Here is a 15,808-nt window from a genome sequence, read left to right on the forward strand (position 1 = left end):
GGTCTTCAGGACCAGGGACTCCCTTTTCCATTCCATTTTCTGGGAAAGTCAGGAACAGTAAAGAGGAATCTTTTCTATAGTCACCTTTCAGAATGTTTCCTCATAGAGTATACTGCTTAAGAACTGGAAAATTATAAAGTGGCTGAATGGTGTGGGTTGGACAAGACCTTAAAGAACACCTAGTTCCAGTCCTCAGCCATGAGCAGGGATGCCTTCCACTAGACCAGCTCCGTCCAACCTGGCCTTGGACACTTTGATGGATGAGGCATCCACAGCTTCTTTGCAACCTGTGCCAGTGTTTTACCACCTTCACAGTAAAGAACTTCTTCCTCATTTAATTCTCTGCTCTTATTTTAAAGCTGTTCCCCCTTTCTCTGCCACTATCTCCCTGTGTGAAAAGCCACTCTTCATCTTACAAGCCTCCTTTAGGTATGAAAAGGCTGCAATCAGTTCTCCCATTGTCACCCAAATATATGTCTGATGCAACAGCTGCTAGAAATGGACTGGAGGAGGGAATCGGTGGAACTAACTTGGCTCTGCAACACAGCAAAACAGCCATGATCCACAGCCTGGGAGAAAAGAGACTCTCAGTGTTGCAGGATTGTTCCCTTATATTTGCCAAATTTTTGCTTAATATCATGTTGCATCAGCCTCCAAATGTCTTTGCTTGTGAAAGAATGTAGTATAGCCTGACAGATTCTCCTCAGAAAGTTCTTCCATGCGTTTTCAGTTTCTTCTTCCTCCCATTTCAGTTTCACCCCATTTTACTGGTTACTGATACTTTTATTTCAGTTTGTTTCTCCATAGGCAAATAAAAAAGTACTGAATGACATGGGGAATAGATAGGGAGAGGAAATGTTTGAGTTTCCAAAATATTCAGAAGCAATTACTACCTTGTATACTGTCTTGGTTTAGATAGACAGGTATCTGCCAGGGAGGGTTGGAGTCTTTCTTAAAATGTAAGCCCCTCCTCCCCTTTTCCAAATTATCATAAATTTGCAATTAAAAGGCTGTCAGGAAAAGATTTTGGGAATAGGTATAGCAGTTCTTTACTAGGGATATAAAAATACAGATGTTGTAGTACAGAAGAATTAGCAAACAAATAAACAAACAAGAAAAACCCTGACAGAGTCAGAAATACAACCTGACACCCTGTTGGTCAGGGTGTTGGAAGCAGTCCAAAGTAAGCCCTCCTGGAGTGGCAGATGTGGTTCTGTTGGAGTAGAGATGGTCTTGTTGAAGAAAAAGGGTCCAGTAATGGTGAGATGGGTCCGGTCTTCCTCCAGGGATCCGGTGGAAAAACTGGATACCTAGTGGGATTGTGGCTCCTTTTTATCTAGGTTAAGATGGTTTGGCTCCTCCTCTTTGTGTGGAGCAGCTTACAATAGTGCACTGTAATGTGTAATGTCATTGATGAGCTCTTAATGGTCCATTAGCAGAAGACATTCTCATGGAAGTAGTGAAACAATGAAGAGAGATAAGAAGCACTCCACCATCTGATAAGAGACACTGACCCATTTGGGCAAAGATAAGCAGTCCTGCTCCACCCAGATGGAATAGAATAATATGCTCTTTACAAAATCTATTACATATACTAACCCATCCTGGCTAGTTTAGGGCTGAGCAGGGTCCCAGCAGAAATCTGTGGCCAGAGCCTGGTACCGTGTCATGGTGCTATTTTGTCTTGGCTTTGCAGAAAAAAAATCAAATTTTTGGAAACTGAGACTTGATTTTCCATGGATAACCAATGAGAATCATTACTTGTTGAGCTCATAGGGACCTTCTCTGGGAGTGTTTCTAGTGCTTACAGTATGTACATCTACTTGATTCCACTACAGAGGATTGTTTCACGAAGAAAACACAGAAAACTGTGGTAGAAAATGCTTACGGGAAATCTATTGTGGTGCACATGGAGAAGACTGCAGGGAGACCTCACTGCTGCCTTCCTTTACCTAAAGGGGTTTTTAAGAAGGAGACAGATGGACTTTTTAAATGGGCAGAGAGTAACAGGACAAGGAGCAATAGTTTCAAACTGAAAGAGGAGGTCTAGACAAGGTGTCAGGAAGAAATTCTTGGTTGTGAGGGTGGTGAGGCCCTGGCACAGGAGGCCCAGAGTAGCTACGTCTGCCCTGCCCCTGGAAGTGTTCAAAGTCAGGTTAGATGGGGCCCTGAGTAACCCGGTTTGGTAAGCTCATGGCAAGGGTGTTAAAATGAGATGGTCTTTAAGGTGCTTTCCAGCCCAAACCAGTTTAGGATTCTGTGTTTCTACTGTCCTGTCCCATGCAAACAGCTGCCAAAGGGAAGCCATTTGTTGCATGTGGCAACTTAAAGAAAACAGAGTTGCTCCATTAAAGATGCTGGAATCACAGAAGGATATCCCTTGGCTTAGGAGAAGGAGCTCTTTGTATGAACAGAGGTTTTTACAAAGACTTTATGAAAAAGCAACAAATGAGAGTGTCAATTTTGGTTGCAAAATTACAGGCTGTATCATGCCTACTGTCCTGATTCCACTGGGACAGGGATCATATTCTGCTTTGTTAAATCATGACATTAACCTACTAGGACAATGGGACTGGTGGAAAGATGTGTAATGCCTGAGTGATGGCTGCCTTTGATGTAAGATTGGGTACTTTAGCATTTGGTCTTCTTGCAGGCACAGTAACACACAGGAGAGGCAAGAGGTGGGCCTGTCTTCTACATATCCCTATTTTGAATAATTTTGAACAATGTAATGTAGAGCTCCCATTTTCCATATTTTCTTTCTCTTTGTAAATTTATTTATATTTTTGTTCCCCTCATGCTTCTTGTCTCATTCAGGGTAAAAGAACTGGCTGAAGCCAGCTCTTATCACTAGCTGGTTGCTTATGCTGCTAACAGAAAAATCCAAATGAGCCACGCTGCACTTTACTTCTGAGACTTATTCTTCCAAAAACTATTTCTGCTCCCAGAGAAGTCAATGGAAGTCTAATTACTCCCAGATGTTTAGTAATAACAAGCACTTCCTTTTTGTAGAGCAAAACAATAGCATTAAAACAGTTAATTAAACGGGTTTGGCTCTGTCATCAGGTTATTAACTAATTCTAGTCACAGCAGCCACGCTAATACTGGCTCTCACAGCAGGTGAAATAGTCTTGCCATGCTTGACACAAAATCCATTAACTCAGTCTGTGGCAAATCAGCATCTGGGTGCACAGCTTGGCTTGCTTTTGAGCTTCCAACTAATCCTTGGGATTGCTGTTTGTGCAAGCCTTCTCCTACAAGATTAAGTGCTTGAGCCATTGTCTTTCATAGATGTTAGATCAGGCCCTATTGCTGCTGATGGTTTGTTCAAATTAATAGGGTCACAGAAATCACAAAATGGTTTGGTTTGGAAGGGACCTTAAAGATCATCTTGTTCCAATCCCCTGCCCTGGGCAGGGACATCTTCTGCTGGACCAGATTCCTCCAAACCCCTTCCAATCTGGCCTTGAATACTTCCAGGGATGGGGCAGACACAACTTTTCTGGGCAACCTGTTCCAAATTCTTGCCTACATCTCCAGTACATTTCCTCATTCTCCATTGGTTGTACTCTATAATATGGAGCAGCTGTCTCTGCTTGAGGACCAGAAGTACAGGTATAATGTGGAGTACAAATACCACAGAAAAATAGGAAGACATTTCTTTTTATCTGTGGAGCATTCCAAGCTGGTCCTTTTTATATATCCACAGCCTTGTGCTTTTTACAAAATTCAGTTGTTTTTATTGTACAAAATTCCACAATGAAAACCATCAGCCAGTTTCATACATAACTACTTTAAAAATATAATTATACACCTTTTTGTAGTGTGGTAGTTTTGACATTCACTAGCTGGAAGAAACAGAAACAGCAGCAATTTTAGTCTGAGTTATTTACCTGGACAGGTTTCAGTTTGACCACTATTTCTCTTATGTGCCTGAATGGACAGTTCCTGGCATTAACAGAAGACCTGATTTAGTTCCTTTACAAAGCCACTGAACCCTGTTAGCAGGTCAGGCTCCCACTCACTGTCATATTCCCTTCAAAAGGGTGAATTTTCTGTGAGAGTATGGGATGTAACATTTGTCAGTGTCAAATTTTAGCAACACAACGGGCTAGCCATGTTAAACAGAGCACAGAATGAGGACCTACAGAACTTTTCTTGCAGCACATCCTCTAGACAAGAATATATTTTGGGGGAAAGACAGTAGAAAGACAGATCTGAATAATGGTCCAGGACTGTGTTCCCTATGCATTATTTCAGACTGGTATCTTCAAAATACCTTTTTGCAGTCTAACCTCCCATGGCCTTTAAAAATAGATATGCTATTCTTTTGCACTGAAATGCAATCATATACAGTGATTTCCCAACAGTTTTTCTTAGAAATATAAACATTTCAGTTCAATGTTAGCTGGTTGAAATTCATGCTCCAGGATTTTTTTTTTAAAAGCCTTCACCCCAGAGATGCCTTTCTTCACATTAAACTCAGTTAAATATATATTGCACACAAGGGCCAAAATTCTCCTCTTTGAGTTAATCTGTGGATCTACAAGACATGGCAAATTCTCCTTCCAGTCCCTGCAACCCATACCAATGGTGTAATTCAGGGGCACTTCAAAAGCATTTAAAATCCACAGCTGAAAATCTAAGATGAGAATTTTACCCTTCATTTCTACACACTGTCAGTGTAGCATCTGATTTCTTCAGTTTTCAAGGCATTTTGTGTTACTATGCTTTAAACTGATGGATAAAGTTTTGCCTGCGGGAGCAAAAAAATGAACCCACTCCAATGATGATCACAGATAAAACCAACACAAACGTTAATATAATAAGGAAGTTGATTTTCTTCAGATCCTCTTTTTCACAGTCTTCTGGCCTAATGTTCCTGATGTGCATTTCATCCCCATACCCAAAATTTTGAGTGTGTTGGCACATTAAATGCTCCACGTTGGGGATCTGGACATTTTTGTTCTGGATCATTGATGAAAGCCAGATGTTTCCACAGCAGTTGAGTGGGTTCCCAGTGAGATACAAGTTTTTTAGTGAATTTTCTAATGCTAAAATATTGCTGTTCTGTAATGTACTGAACCTGTTGTTCCGTAGGTCCAGAACTTCCACTGGAGAGTCACTACCCCACTTAGGCAGCCAGTTCAGCTGATTTTCAGAGAGGTTTAAATGTTTAAGGTGACTAAAACATGGCAAGTCAATATTTAAATCTATCAGGCTATTACCATATAAATACAAACATTCCAGAGACTTTTCCAGACCTGATAATGCTTTAAGTTCGATTTTCAGTCCAGGGTTCATGGAGAGGTCCAAGACAACCAAAGAAGTCTTGTAGAAGCTGTATGCTGGTAGGATGTTCAGCATGTTGTCAGCTAGGTACAAGTACTGAAGAGTAGGAGAATCAACAAATGATACACAACCACTTTCCTCTCCAGCAAGTCTTTGCTTAGCTAATCCTGAGTACATGCTGCAAAGGCTGATATTATTGCTCTGTAGATTAAGCAGTCTAAGGCTAGGAAGATTTGAGAAGATGTCAAACTGCAGGGTTTGAAGATAGTTGTTTTGAATATAGAGCTCCTTCAAATTTGACAATGCACCAGCATCAAGGAGAAGGTTCTGCAGAGCATTGTGGCTCAAGTCAAGGACAGTTAAAGAGATCAATGCACTGTCATAACTTACTGCAAATGCTTGAAGACAGTTTTTACTGAGATTCAGGTTGTGAAGGGACAACATTGATTCAAAGAATTCATCTGGAATGGATTTGATTGCATTATAACTTAAGTCTAAATATACAAGCTGGGATAAATAAAGAGAACTTTTGTTTCTATTTTGCTTCTGATCAAGAGGATGGGAAGAAGCATTTAGACATTCATTTTTCACATAGTCCATTTTATTATGGGGGGATTCAGCAGTGAGCTGGATTAAATTCTTTGATAAATTCAGAGTTACCAGTTTTTTTACCTGAGGGAACACTGGGAAGCGAAACAGTTTGTTTTCACTCAGATCCAAATACCTTAAGCTATATTCATCATCTGATTTTATGGTGTGGAAGGTCTCGATGCTGTTCCTGCTAAGGTCGAGTATCTCCAGCTGCCTGAGGTTGAAATCAGAGATGCAAGTAATTGAATTCTTTGAGAGATTGAGTTTGGACAGGCTCACTAGAGTCTCAAAAGCACCTTCTTCTATTTCCATGATGATGTTGCTCTGAAGATCTATCTCCACAAGACTGGGAGATCCCTGAAACATCTTTTGTGATATCATTATAATACTGTTGTCTGCCAAGGAAAGATACTGCAGTGCTGGAGCTTCTTTAATGAAATACTCAGCCATCCTATTGTACAGGCTGTTGTGGGACAAGTCCAGTATTTCCACCTTGGGTAAGAGTCCAATCCCTTCTGTGCCATTTTGAGCAAGCTCATATAACTGATTGTTGGCTAAATTTATTTCCAGCAAATTCTTCATGTGTGCGAAGACTCCGGGTGTGATGAAACTTATCTGGTTGGAGCTTAAATCCAGGCACTGAAGGGAAGTGTAAAATGATAATGACATTTCAGGAATGCTTTGAATCAGATTTCCCGACAGATCTATTTTGTTTACGCTTGGATGGAGCTCACGAGGGATTTGGTGGAAATCTTTGTTGTGGCAAAATGCCTGAGAGTTTGCCTGCCAGAAAAAGAGAGAAAAAGAGTTGTCACATGACAAATAAAAAACATCTTTGCATTAAATATAAGAAAAATAACATTAGGCATCCAGGCAGATGCTGCTTCTGAAACACTGATTGCTTTTTCTGAGCATTCAGACAGCAAGGGCAACAATCCCAATTAGTTTCTTTGCCTCTAACAGCACTCATTTTAAAGAGATTTCTGACTTTAAGCAGTAGAGTTTTGTCTGCATGTGACACCTACTGAAAGTTATCCTTTCCCTACCTTTCTCCTGGACTCATTTGAATAGTCCCGAGTTTCTCTGCAATCAAGGACCATTTCCTCATTTTTGTGCTGATGTTTAATTTTCTCACTTTCAGCACTGTGTTGGATTTTGCAGACTCTACTACTTGCAGTAGTAAGCAGTACCTGGAAGAGCTTCACTCTTTTAGCGACATGGGTTCCAGAGTAAGGAGGTATAAAAACCTAAAGGGATCCTATAGCATAAACCCTATCTCTCCTTCATAATCACATGTTCAAATATGCCTTTCCTTAGCCATGGCTCAGTTAAGCAAGGCAGTTTTAACCAAATAGGGTCATGCAACAACTGAGACATTTCTGATGCCAATCGCCAAACCCATTCCACTTTTATCTTCCATGTTTATCCTTTTCCTAAGGCAACAGTTCCCTTCTACTTGCATGGGGAGCATGCCTCATGAAGCCACCCATACAAGACACCTGTGATGCAACACTGAAAGCACAAGTTATGTAAATTCAGTTTTTTAGAGGGAAAACAATGTGATGTGCAGTTAGGGTCAGGCCTTTTCAGGCAAATTCTCAGCAGTAGGATAGAGGAAAACAAAAACAAGTGTCAAAGTCAAATCCATCTTCTGGATGCATGTGTGTTTAATTGCAGCTAGGGCTGAGTTCTGTGTCCAGAGCAAAATTTGATGTGCCTGTTCATAAGGAACACTGGAAACATGAACATGACCATCCTGACAAAACCATCAAGTTCTATTTTGTTGTTAAGGAGAACATACAGCAGCAGGAGGAAATTGAATGTGAAGGGCTTAGGTAGCATTTAATTTACTGAGGAAAGTCTTGTTAATAATGTATTTGGATGAAGGGAGGGGAGTCTGTTGAGTCTTAACTACTATGGAGAAGCAGAATCCAGATTCTATTCTAAAAACCTCACGACAAAGCTTTTCAGAAATCAAATACTCAACATCAAAAATATTAAATCCTATCAGTTTTACATTAACTTTGATGTGAATGAAGTGGGAGACCTGTTTAGGAAAAGTGGGGCACTAGTCAGCATTTTGTGGATCTCTTTTGCATCACCTTAGTTCTGAAGATCACACAAGAATGTGCCAGAGAAGTGCAAGTGCTCATCCAAATTCTAGATGTACACAAGCTGCTCCACAGTGCTTCCCATGACACATTTTTCCCAAAAATCCTAAGTAAATTGACTATTAAAACCTAAACCCCTTATTTTCCCCCTCCAACTCACTCAAATCTCCCTCAACTAAAAAAAAAAAAAAAAAAACAAAAAAAAAACCAAAAAAAAAAAAAAAACTAGAAAGAGAGAAATTTTCTGACTTTTCCCTGAAAATAGTTCTTTCCTGCAAAGTCGCTGTATACTTCCTCATTTTGAGTTAAATTATACCCAGAGTTGGCCTTATTTTCAAGGCATTAATAGCAGGGCAGGAAACCTCTTCTTACTCATTTGTGGAAGACAAAGAGGTCAGGAGGATAGAAAAATCCAGAGTGAAAAAGCAGAAACTGCTTTGCATCCTAAGGCAGATGCCAGGTTCCTTCTCATACTTTCTGCCAGATCCCAGCAAATGCTGAGCACCCTCCATTCCCCCTCAGCACCTAGAATCTTACCAAAGTCCTGATGCAACTCCTGTTAATGCCAACAATCTGCTTTTCATTGAAGTTGATGGGGAAGAGATCAGTCACTGTTCACTATGTATCTTGCATGATTTGGCTTTTAATCTGCATCCATGGAATCCTTCCAGTCATAAAAAGGACTAATAAAATCTACACCTCCCACTGTCTGCCATTCATTCCTATAACATTTTCCCTCTCATTTTTCTTTTTAAATTTTCCTTCCTTCTCACTGACTATTTTGATCCTCACTAAATTTCTTATCTTGTCTCTTCTGCATCATATTTCTCCCCCAAGGCTCAAACCGCATGAATTTCATCCTCATCAGCAGTAGGGAAAAAAAGATGAACAACATCTCTGTGGGATGGAGCAAACAGCACTTGTTTGGTTTATCTCCTCTCCTCTTACCCATAGTTCAATGGGTTGGCAGCCTGAGACTGGAAAAGAGGGTTTTGTCAGTCTCATGTTCTGACTTCATAATCTCTGCCAATGCTGCCATCAGTTTGTCTCAAGTCCATTGTCAAGAAGTACTGAGGGTGAGGACCACTTGGTCCCATTAAAATGCTGGCAAAAAAAAAAAATGACCCAACAGTTCAAAACCTGGGCACAATTTGGTTTCTGACTCCAGTTCTTCACTGCTCAGCACTGGGTGCAAGTTGTCAGCCACCTCAGTAAGAGCCCTACAAAAAGGAGTTGGACTCAAGCCTGTCCTTGAGTTCTCCTTTATCAATTCATGAATATTTGAACAAAAAATCTGGGCTGGAGTCACTTGGCACTGACCTGTACTTGTATGGTGTCCCAGATGAGCTGCCCAAGTAGAGGCTTAGCTACACAATCAAACCTTAGCATTTCGCCCAAGTACCACACATCAGCTGACCTATGACATCTGGTTATGTATCTGTCCTTGCATCACCTCAAAGCAAGGTAAAATAGAATTTCCTAAAATCCCTTCCCTTCTATAAATTATTTGAAATCTCCTCCTTTGCCAATTAACATGAATTAGCAAAATCGTCTTTCTTTGGGAGGTAAAATATGATACAGTTGAAGCTTCGCCTATCCTTGGAAAATTATGTGAGTCAGGAAGAATATCCTGACATTTGATCTGTTCCTTGTTGTCTCACAAACTGATAGATGTGCCGTAACAGGTATAATCAGTACAGTTCACCCCCATGTGAGGGCTCTGGAAGGGACTGCTTACTTCCTACAACCTCTTGTACAAGGGTTTTGTTCAGCAACAGAACCACCAGTGGTGACTCAGAAAGCAGCACAGGTTTCTGACTCATGCCTCTTCCATGAGATTTGAGATTAAAGTTTCCATTTCTGAGCCTCTGCTATTCTAAAAGTGTCACCACAGGGAAAGTACCATATAAAACAGTGATGCCGTGATGCAATGCAGGAGCTGTCAATGGACAGCTAACCAGCTAATCCAGTAGCTCCTTCTTTCTTTGAGTTATGTTTGGATCCACACCAAATGCCCAGTGAAGGAAGGTAATCAGCACGGACATTAGCAACGCTGAGCTGTTGATTTACACCAGGTGAGCATCCTGGGCCCTGACTGCAGCATGCTTTCTGTCAGAGCTGATTTTATCCCAGCATAGTTGTGTTGTTGGCTTGATGAAAGCAGTTTACAGTGGAGTAGTGCAAGCAAGCATGTGTTTATTTCTCAGCAATCAGCCTGGTATGTGACCCATCAAGAAACAGGATGAAGCTACTTGGATCATTGCATGGCTCACCCAGTCTTCATGTGACTATGACATGGGACCCAGGTTGTCCTGTTTACAGTAACTTCTTCAGTGCTCCCTCTCCAGCCAAGGAGCTGACGTACCCAGACACCTTCCCAAGATCTTTTTATATATACACTAGGTCTTAATTTCTCTGGAATTCAGGAAGTGCAGAAATATAGTAGGGTGGGCAGGAATGGAATGAGTCCCACAAGGGAGATGTGTACAGCTATCAAATTAATTTTTCCGTATTTTGGAAATTCTTGAGGATTTGGGCTTAACAGCTTCAATGTTCAAGGGGGAAAAAGTATTTTTAAACATCCTGGTGCAGTCAGAAGCACTTGGTGAGGGAAGGGAGAAAGTTCAGCTGCAAATAACATTTATAATATTGTACCAGGTGCTTGCAAAAATTCAGATTTTTTACTGGAGCAAGAGTCTTTGTCATTTCTCTTTGCTCCAGCAGAAGTCAGGTACAACTTCCCTGGCAGAAATGCTGTGTCAGGGCAGAGGAGGTCAGTCTACTTGTTATTACAAAAGAGCTGGTATAGAAGTATTTCACAGAAGATGCTTTAATTAAAGCACAAAGAACAAAAGATATAAAGGAGTTGATTTTAAATCTAAGTTCTTCCTCTGTCTTAGCCACAGAAATCCCATACAATCTTAGGGAAACCAAGTCAAATTTCTTTTAACCACCTCCTCCTTAGGAAAAAAAGCTGAGAAAATGACCCTTCTTTGCCTGCCCCTTCCCCCCCCCCCCCCAGCCCCTTTGTGTGCTGCCGCTACAACAAGGACACAACCTGACAGACTGCTAAGCCCTCCCCTAAACCTGCAAATCTCACCTCTGCCATCTCAGGAAACTTGGTCCTGGGGGTTTCCCTTCTCAGAGACTGTGGCTGCTTGTGCACTGCCTGTAACAAGGGGCTCCCAACCTCACTCAGGATCTCAAGGGGCCTAAACAGAAAGACAGCCTTACCATTACACAGGACGATCCCTCTGACGGTTGATAGTTAGAGGTTTCTTTATTCAGTACTGCCAGGAAGAAGATGATGTACAATTTCATGGCTCTACAGGTAAAAATAATTACAGTTAGATTTCACATGGGACACAGTGGTCAACACATGCAAAAGTTGGCACCAGGTCATCATCTGACATAGAGAAGGACACAAGCAGTGCCATAAATTAAGCCATCTCTGAGCATCCAGTACCAGTGGCCCACCTGTGTAGCTTTGCATCCCTTTCAGCCTGGTGAAAAGAGATCTATATGAGGACTTGAAAAGAAGGTCCAAGGCATTTCAGGGGTTTTCCCCAGTCTGATTTCAACTGCTGCCTAAATGATATCCAGGACATTCAACATAGTTCAGATGTTCAGGCTGGGCAGAGTGTCTGCCATCATGGAGAAAGAAAACTGCTGAAGACCAAGTTATCCTCACATTCACCATAGACACAGCACGGGTGCCTTCAACTGAGCTGAAGTTTTGTGCGCCATGTCCTGAGCAAAGCCAATGGGTGCCACTCAGAAACAACCAGAAGTGGTAACAGTTTTCATTTCCATCCACATTTTCTACTCCTCTTATCCCAGGGTGTCAAAGAGCTTTTACATGTGTATCCTCCTTGAGTTAATGGAAACGGCTTAAGGAGTCGACCGAGACTTTTCATTTCACACATTCCAGGTATGGACAGGCTTTTAAACACATTTGACAGGAGATCCTAGAACCATATGTTCCACAGAATCACTGAATATATAAAGTTGGAAGGGACCCACAAAGATAATTGGGTCCAACCCCCCATCCTGCACAGCACCATCCCCAAAAGTTACACCCTGTGTCTTGAGAGTGTAGTCCAAATGCTTCTGGGAACTCTCTCAGGCTTGGGTTGGAAGAGACCTTTAAAAGTCATCTGGTGCAATCCCTCTGCCATGGACAAGGACAGATGTCTTACAGAGAGACATATAAAATAGAATGGATTTGTGTGAAACAGAGAATTCATAAGAGTTTAACTGTTTGGAAAGCACTCTATAAAAGAGCACAGAATTGCAAAAGGAGCAAACAGCACTGGGAGGCCTGTCACTGGACAATGGGGAAAAACAGAACCAAAGCCAAAGGCAAGCATTCCTGCTTCAAACATCTCCAAATGCAACCCCAATCCCATGCACAAGCCACTGGCATCAATGTACTGTTGTTCAGTGGCTTCTACCCACAGAGCATTGAAAAGCTGGAAACAAAAGAGATCAGATCATTCTCAGCTGATGGAGAACTCTCTGCTTTGTCACTTTGATGGAAGCAGCTGATGGCCCTTCACAGCACTGACAATTATTGAACAGCAATGCCAGCAAGTTCCTGATGGGAATTCTCCCCTTCCCAACCAGAGAACAGAGGTGCGTACCAGGAACAGAGAAACTGGGGAGGATTAGACCATAGCTACACTGTGTATAGTTTGCAAATTCCTTCCATGTCACAAGAAAACTCCAGTGATGGATGATGATCTGTAACCCCAAGGTGAAAGAACAGGTCTCAGTAATGGGATCAGAAGAGTGTTCTTCCCCATTAAAATCAAACCAAGGATGTTAATTCTTTACCATTGAATCAATGTTTGCAAAATACACTGAAATCATCCGATGGAAGGAGAAATTGCCAATATCACCATCTATAATGTTTCTGTTGTACCCCTCTGTTCTTCATTACCCATGTTTAGAGCAGCTGGGACCTCCCTTAAGGAGCAGAAATCTATTTCTATCATTTGAGTATTAGTTTGCTGAGGTGGCAATAAAACACAAACCTAACAATGATTACAAGGCTTTTCTCCAAGCCATCAAAGGGAAATGCTTTCTGTACAGATGCAATGAATTAAGCTGAGGATATTACCCACAACAGGGCACCACCCTGAGGGACAGTACAAGGCCCATGTGCTCTGCAATATCTTCCCTTGTCACACTGTGAGTGCAGAAAAAGGTCTCTGTCTCAAATAATAAACCTGACACAATTCAGGGTCTTAAAATACTTTGTGACTTCCTAAAATTTTAGGTTTATAAAGCAACTGGGAAACTGATGTATTACACAAAAAATTGGTGTAATGGTTTGCTGTGTAAAGCAAATCTATAAAAATCAAGGATGCTGTCCCTCAAGGTGTTTCTAAGGTGGCTGTCACATCCTGAAGCTCATCAAGGATGTGGTGGTATCTTCCAGCATAAGACAACACAGACTCTGTCCTCACAGAGCCATTTAGTTCTGTGAAAAGGTTTTTTCTTTTTCTTAGGAAAAGCCCTCTAAGACCAACAGCTCCAACTGTTCTCCCAGCACTGCCAAGGTCACCACTATCTCACGTCGCCAAGTGCCACATCCACATGTCTGTTAAATCCCTAAAGGGATAGGGTCTCCACCACTGCCCTGGGCACCCCTTGCCAGTTCTTAACAACCATTGTGGCAAATAAATTTTTCCCAATATCCGAACTGAACCTTCCTTGGCACAACCTGAAGCTACTTCTTCTTGACCTGTCATGGTACAGCCCAACATCCTTGCTGATGGAGATTCCCTTCCTAGGGTAGTTTTCAGTTCAGCTGTCCAGCTGAAGAGCTTTTTCTGCCTAGCTTTTCTCTGAAACACCCTGAGATCCTTCTCTGCAACCTCTAGTGTGACATATCAGTGCATGCCCTTCTTTTCTACCCTCCTGGCAGGTCTCAGCATCCCTCCACCCTCTCCCAGTGCCAAGCTCAGGGTTACAGGTGTGAGAGAGGACATCTACTGACACTAAACCCTTCCTGCTGGCATTGATCTCTTTATCCACAGCTCAAAAAACCGTTTGGGAGCAGCAGTTACAACAACTTAAAGGAGCTTTTATTGTCTTGAGGCTTTCCCAGAGTTGAAGCAGCTTCATGATCAGTGTCAGTCTGCTCCCAATGGAAGCTGTGATAGAAATCCCAGCAAAACTCAGAGCAGGATTGAGCTCTGAACCCTATTAAATCCACAGCTCTCCATCACAGCATTTCAAAATCATCCAGTGCCAATCTCAGCTGAAAAATACAGGTGATTTACATCAATATCATCCCCAAGGAATATTAGTAAGTCAGTCAAATAATTTTAGAAAAAGCGTACCCTAACCGTGTCAACATGTCCACTTAAAAAATAGGAAAGGCAGAGAAGGCAGAGAAGACCAGTAATTTGCCTCAATACGCATTTCAAACCATAGAAAAAGAACAATTTATTCCCAGTTTCCACTTCAGAAACAATTTTTGCCTCCATCTCTATCACAATATTAATCCTGAAACTACTTCATACATGTTGTTTGCAGCTAATAAAGCAGCACTTTCCAGATTTCCCCAAAATGTAATTTTTGTTACTACTTAGACAATTAACGGAGATGCTCTCCTGTGCCAAGGAAAGTTAAATACAAGAGAACATACAGAACACAAATCACACTCCCCAGGGTCTGATCCTTTTCCATACAAGACTCTTTCCTGTTAAGTTAGATCCTTCAGGGGTAAAAAGAGTGACTATTTCCCATTTACCTTGTTTCAAGGGTTTCTTGCATCCCCAAATACTGCTTATCATCTCTTTAAAAAGCATATCCAACTCTTGAAAATCAATTCAGTCCTGGTATTGATGTAATTATTCTTCAGCTTCATGTTCACCCATTCAGGACACCTAGAGGCTTGCTCATAACTTCAGAATGAAGGCATTTTCAGGGAAGTAACCTTATTTGGGACAGTGTCTGCTTTGAATTATGTTGCTTGTCTTCCTCTCCACTCCTCCCTGGGGCTCTTGCTGGGTCCTAGCCACCACTGTGCTCTGGACGGAGTCAGCTACTGTGCGACATCCTGAAGCCCTTCCTTGGGGCAGGCATTGAGAAACAGGGGGATTTCTGCCAGAGGAACTCTCAGGATCAGGCTGTGGTTTTCCTCAGAAGAATAAGTAACTTACTGGCGATGCCACTCTTTGGCTGTGTGCGTGGGGTATGACAGTGTGTTTATTTTGGGGTTTTGTGTCTGCAAGTTACGTTCCTGAAGGGTTGTAGCCTCCTGCACCTAAATCTCTCTCTGCATCTTTAGGGAAACAGTGCTTGAGGATTAAATGTTTAAAATTCACATAAATTAAATTTTATGTTTAAAATAAAACCCAAAATCAGGAAACCTGTTCTGGAAGAAATAACTTTTTTTTTTTGCAGTCATCCTAGTAATAAGAGTGTGACTGCAGTCTGCTGGCAGGATGGGGGTCCATTGTTGGCTACAACACCCTTGATGGATTTTCATGGCATGAGGCAGGACTTAGGGATAAAGGCCTTCATAAAGGCATTTTCAGATGAGCTGCTGAAATTTTGTCTGTAAGTACTTAGTGCTGAATATAGTGGATCTGCTGGGAAGAATTCCCACTGCAAAGGGGTGCTTTTGTCATGCAAAAGCAGACTTCAAATTGCCCAAGTTCAGCTTTTTATTTATTATTTTGTGCTGCCCTCTAGAGCTGGAGCAGCTGGTTTCCTCATTTCCTTTTGCTAATTAAGTCCTGCTTCAGGAAAACCCACCTCTGCATAGATTTCCCTGTTGTTTTCTCCAAGAGACACAA

The 15,808-nt window shown here is 41.6% G+C and overlaps 1 protein-coding gene across 1 annotated transcript; it reads right to left on the reverse strand.

Annotated features, from left to right (window-relative positions):
* Window positions 1-617: 617 nt before the first annotated feature.
* Window positions 618-14,895, reverse strand: LOC136305595 (transforming growth factor beta activator LRRC32-like). The gene is made up of 3 exons (XM_066208893.1): window positions 14,758-14,895; window positions 11,229-11,319; window positions 618-6,666 (listed from the first exon to the last, which is right to left on the reverse strand). The coding sequence occupies exons 1-3, from the start codon at window positions 14,778-14,780 to the stop codon at window positions 4,726-4,728; spliced, it is 2,055 nt and encodes a 684-aa protein (XP_066064990.1). The 5' UTR covers window positions 14,781-14,895; the 3' UTR covers window positions 618-4,725.
* Window positions 14,896-15,808: the final 913 nt, after the last annotated feature.

The sequence above is a fragment of the Chamaea fasciata genome, unplaced genomic scaffold (genome assembly GCF_029207755.1).
Source record: "Chamaea fasciata isolate MVZ Bird 193981 ecotype frontalis unplaced genomic scaffold, bChaFas1.0.hap1 SCAF_2, whole genome shotgun sequence".
Taxonomy (NCBI): Eukaryota; Metazoa; Chordata; class Aves; order Passeriformes; family Sylviidae; genus Chamaea; species Chamaea fasciata.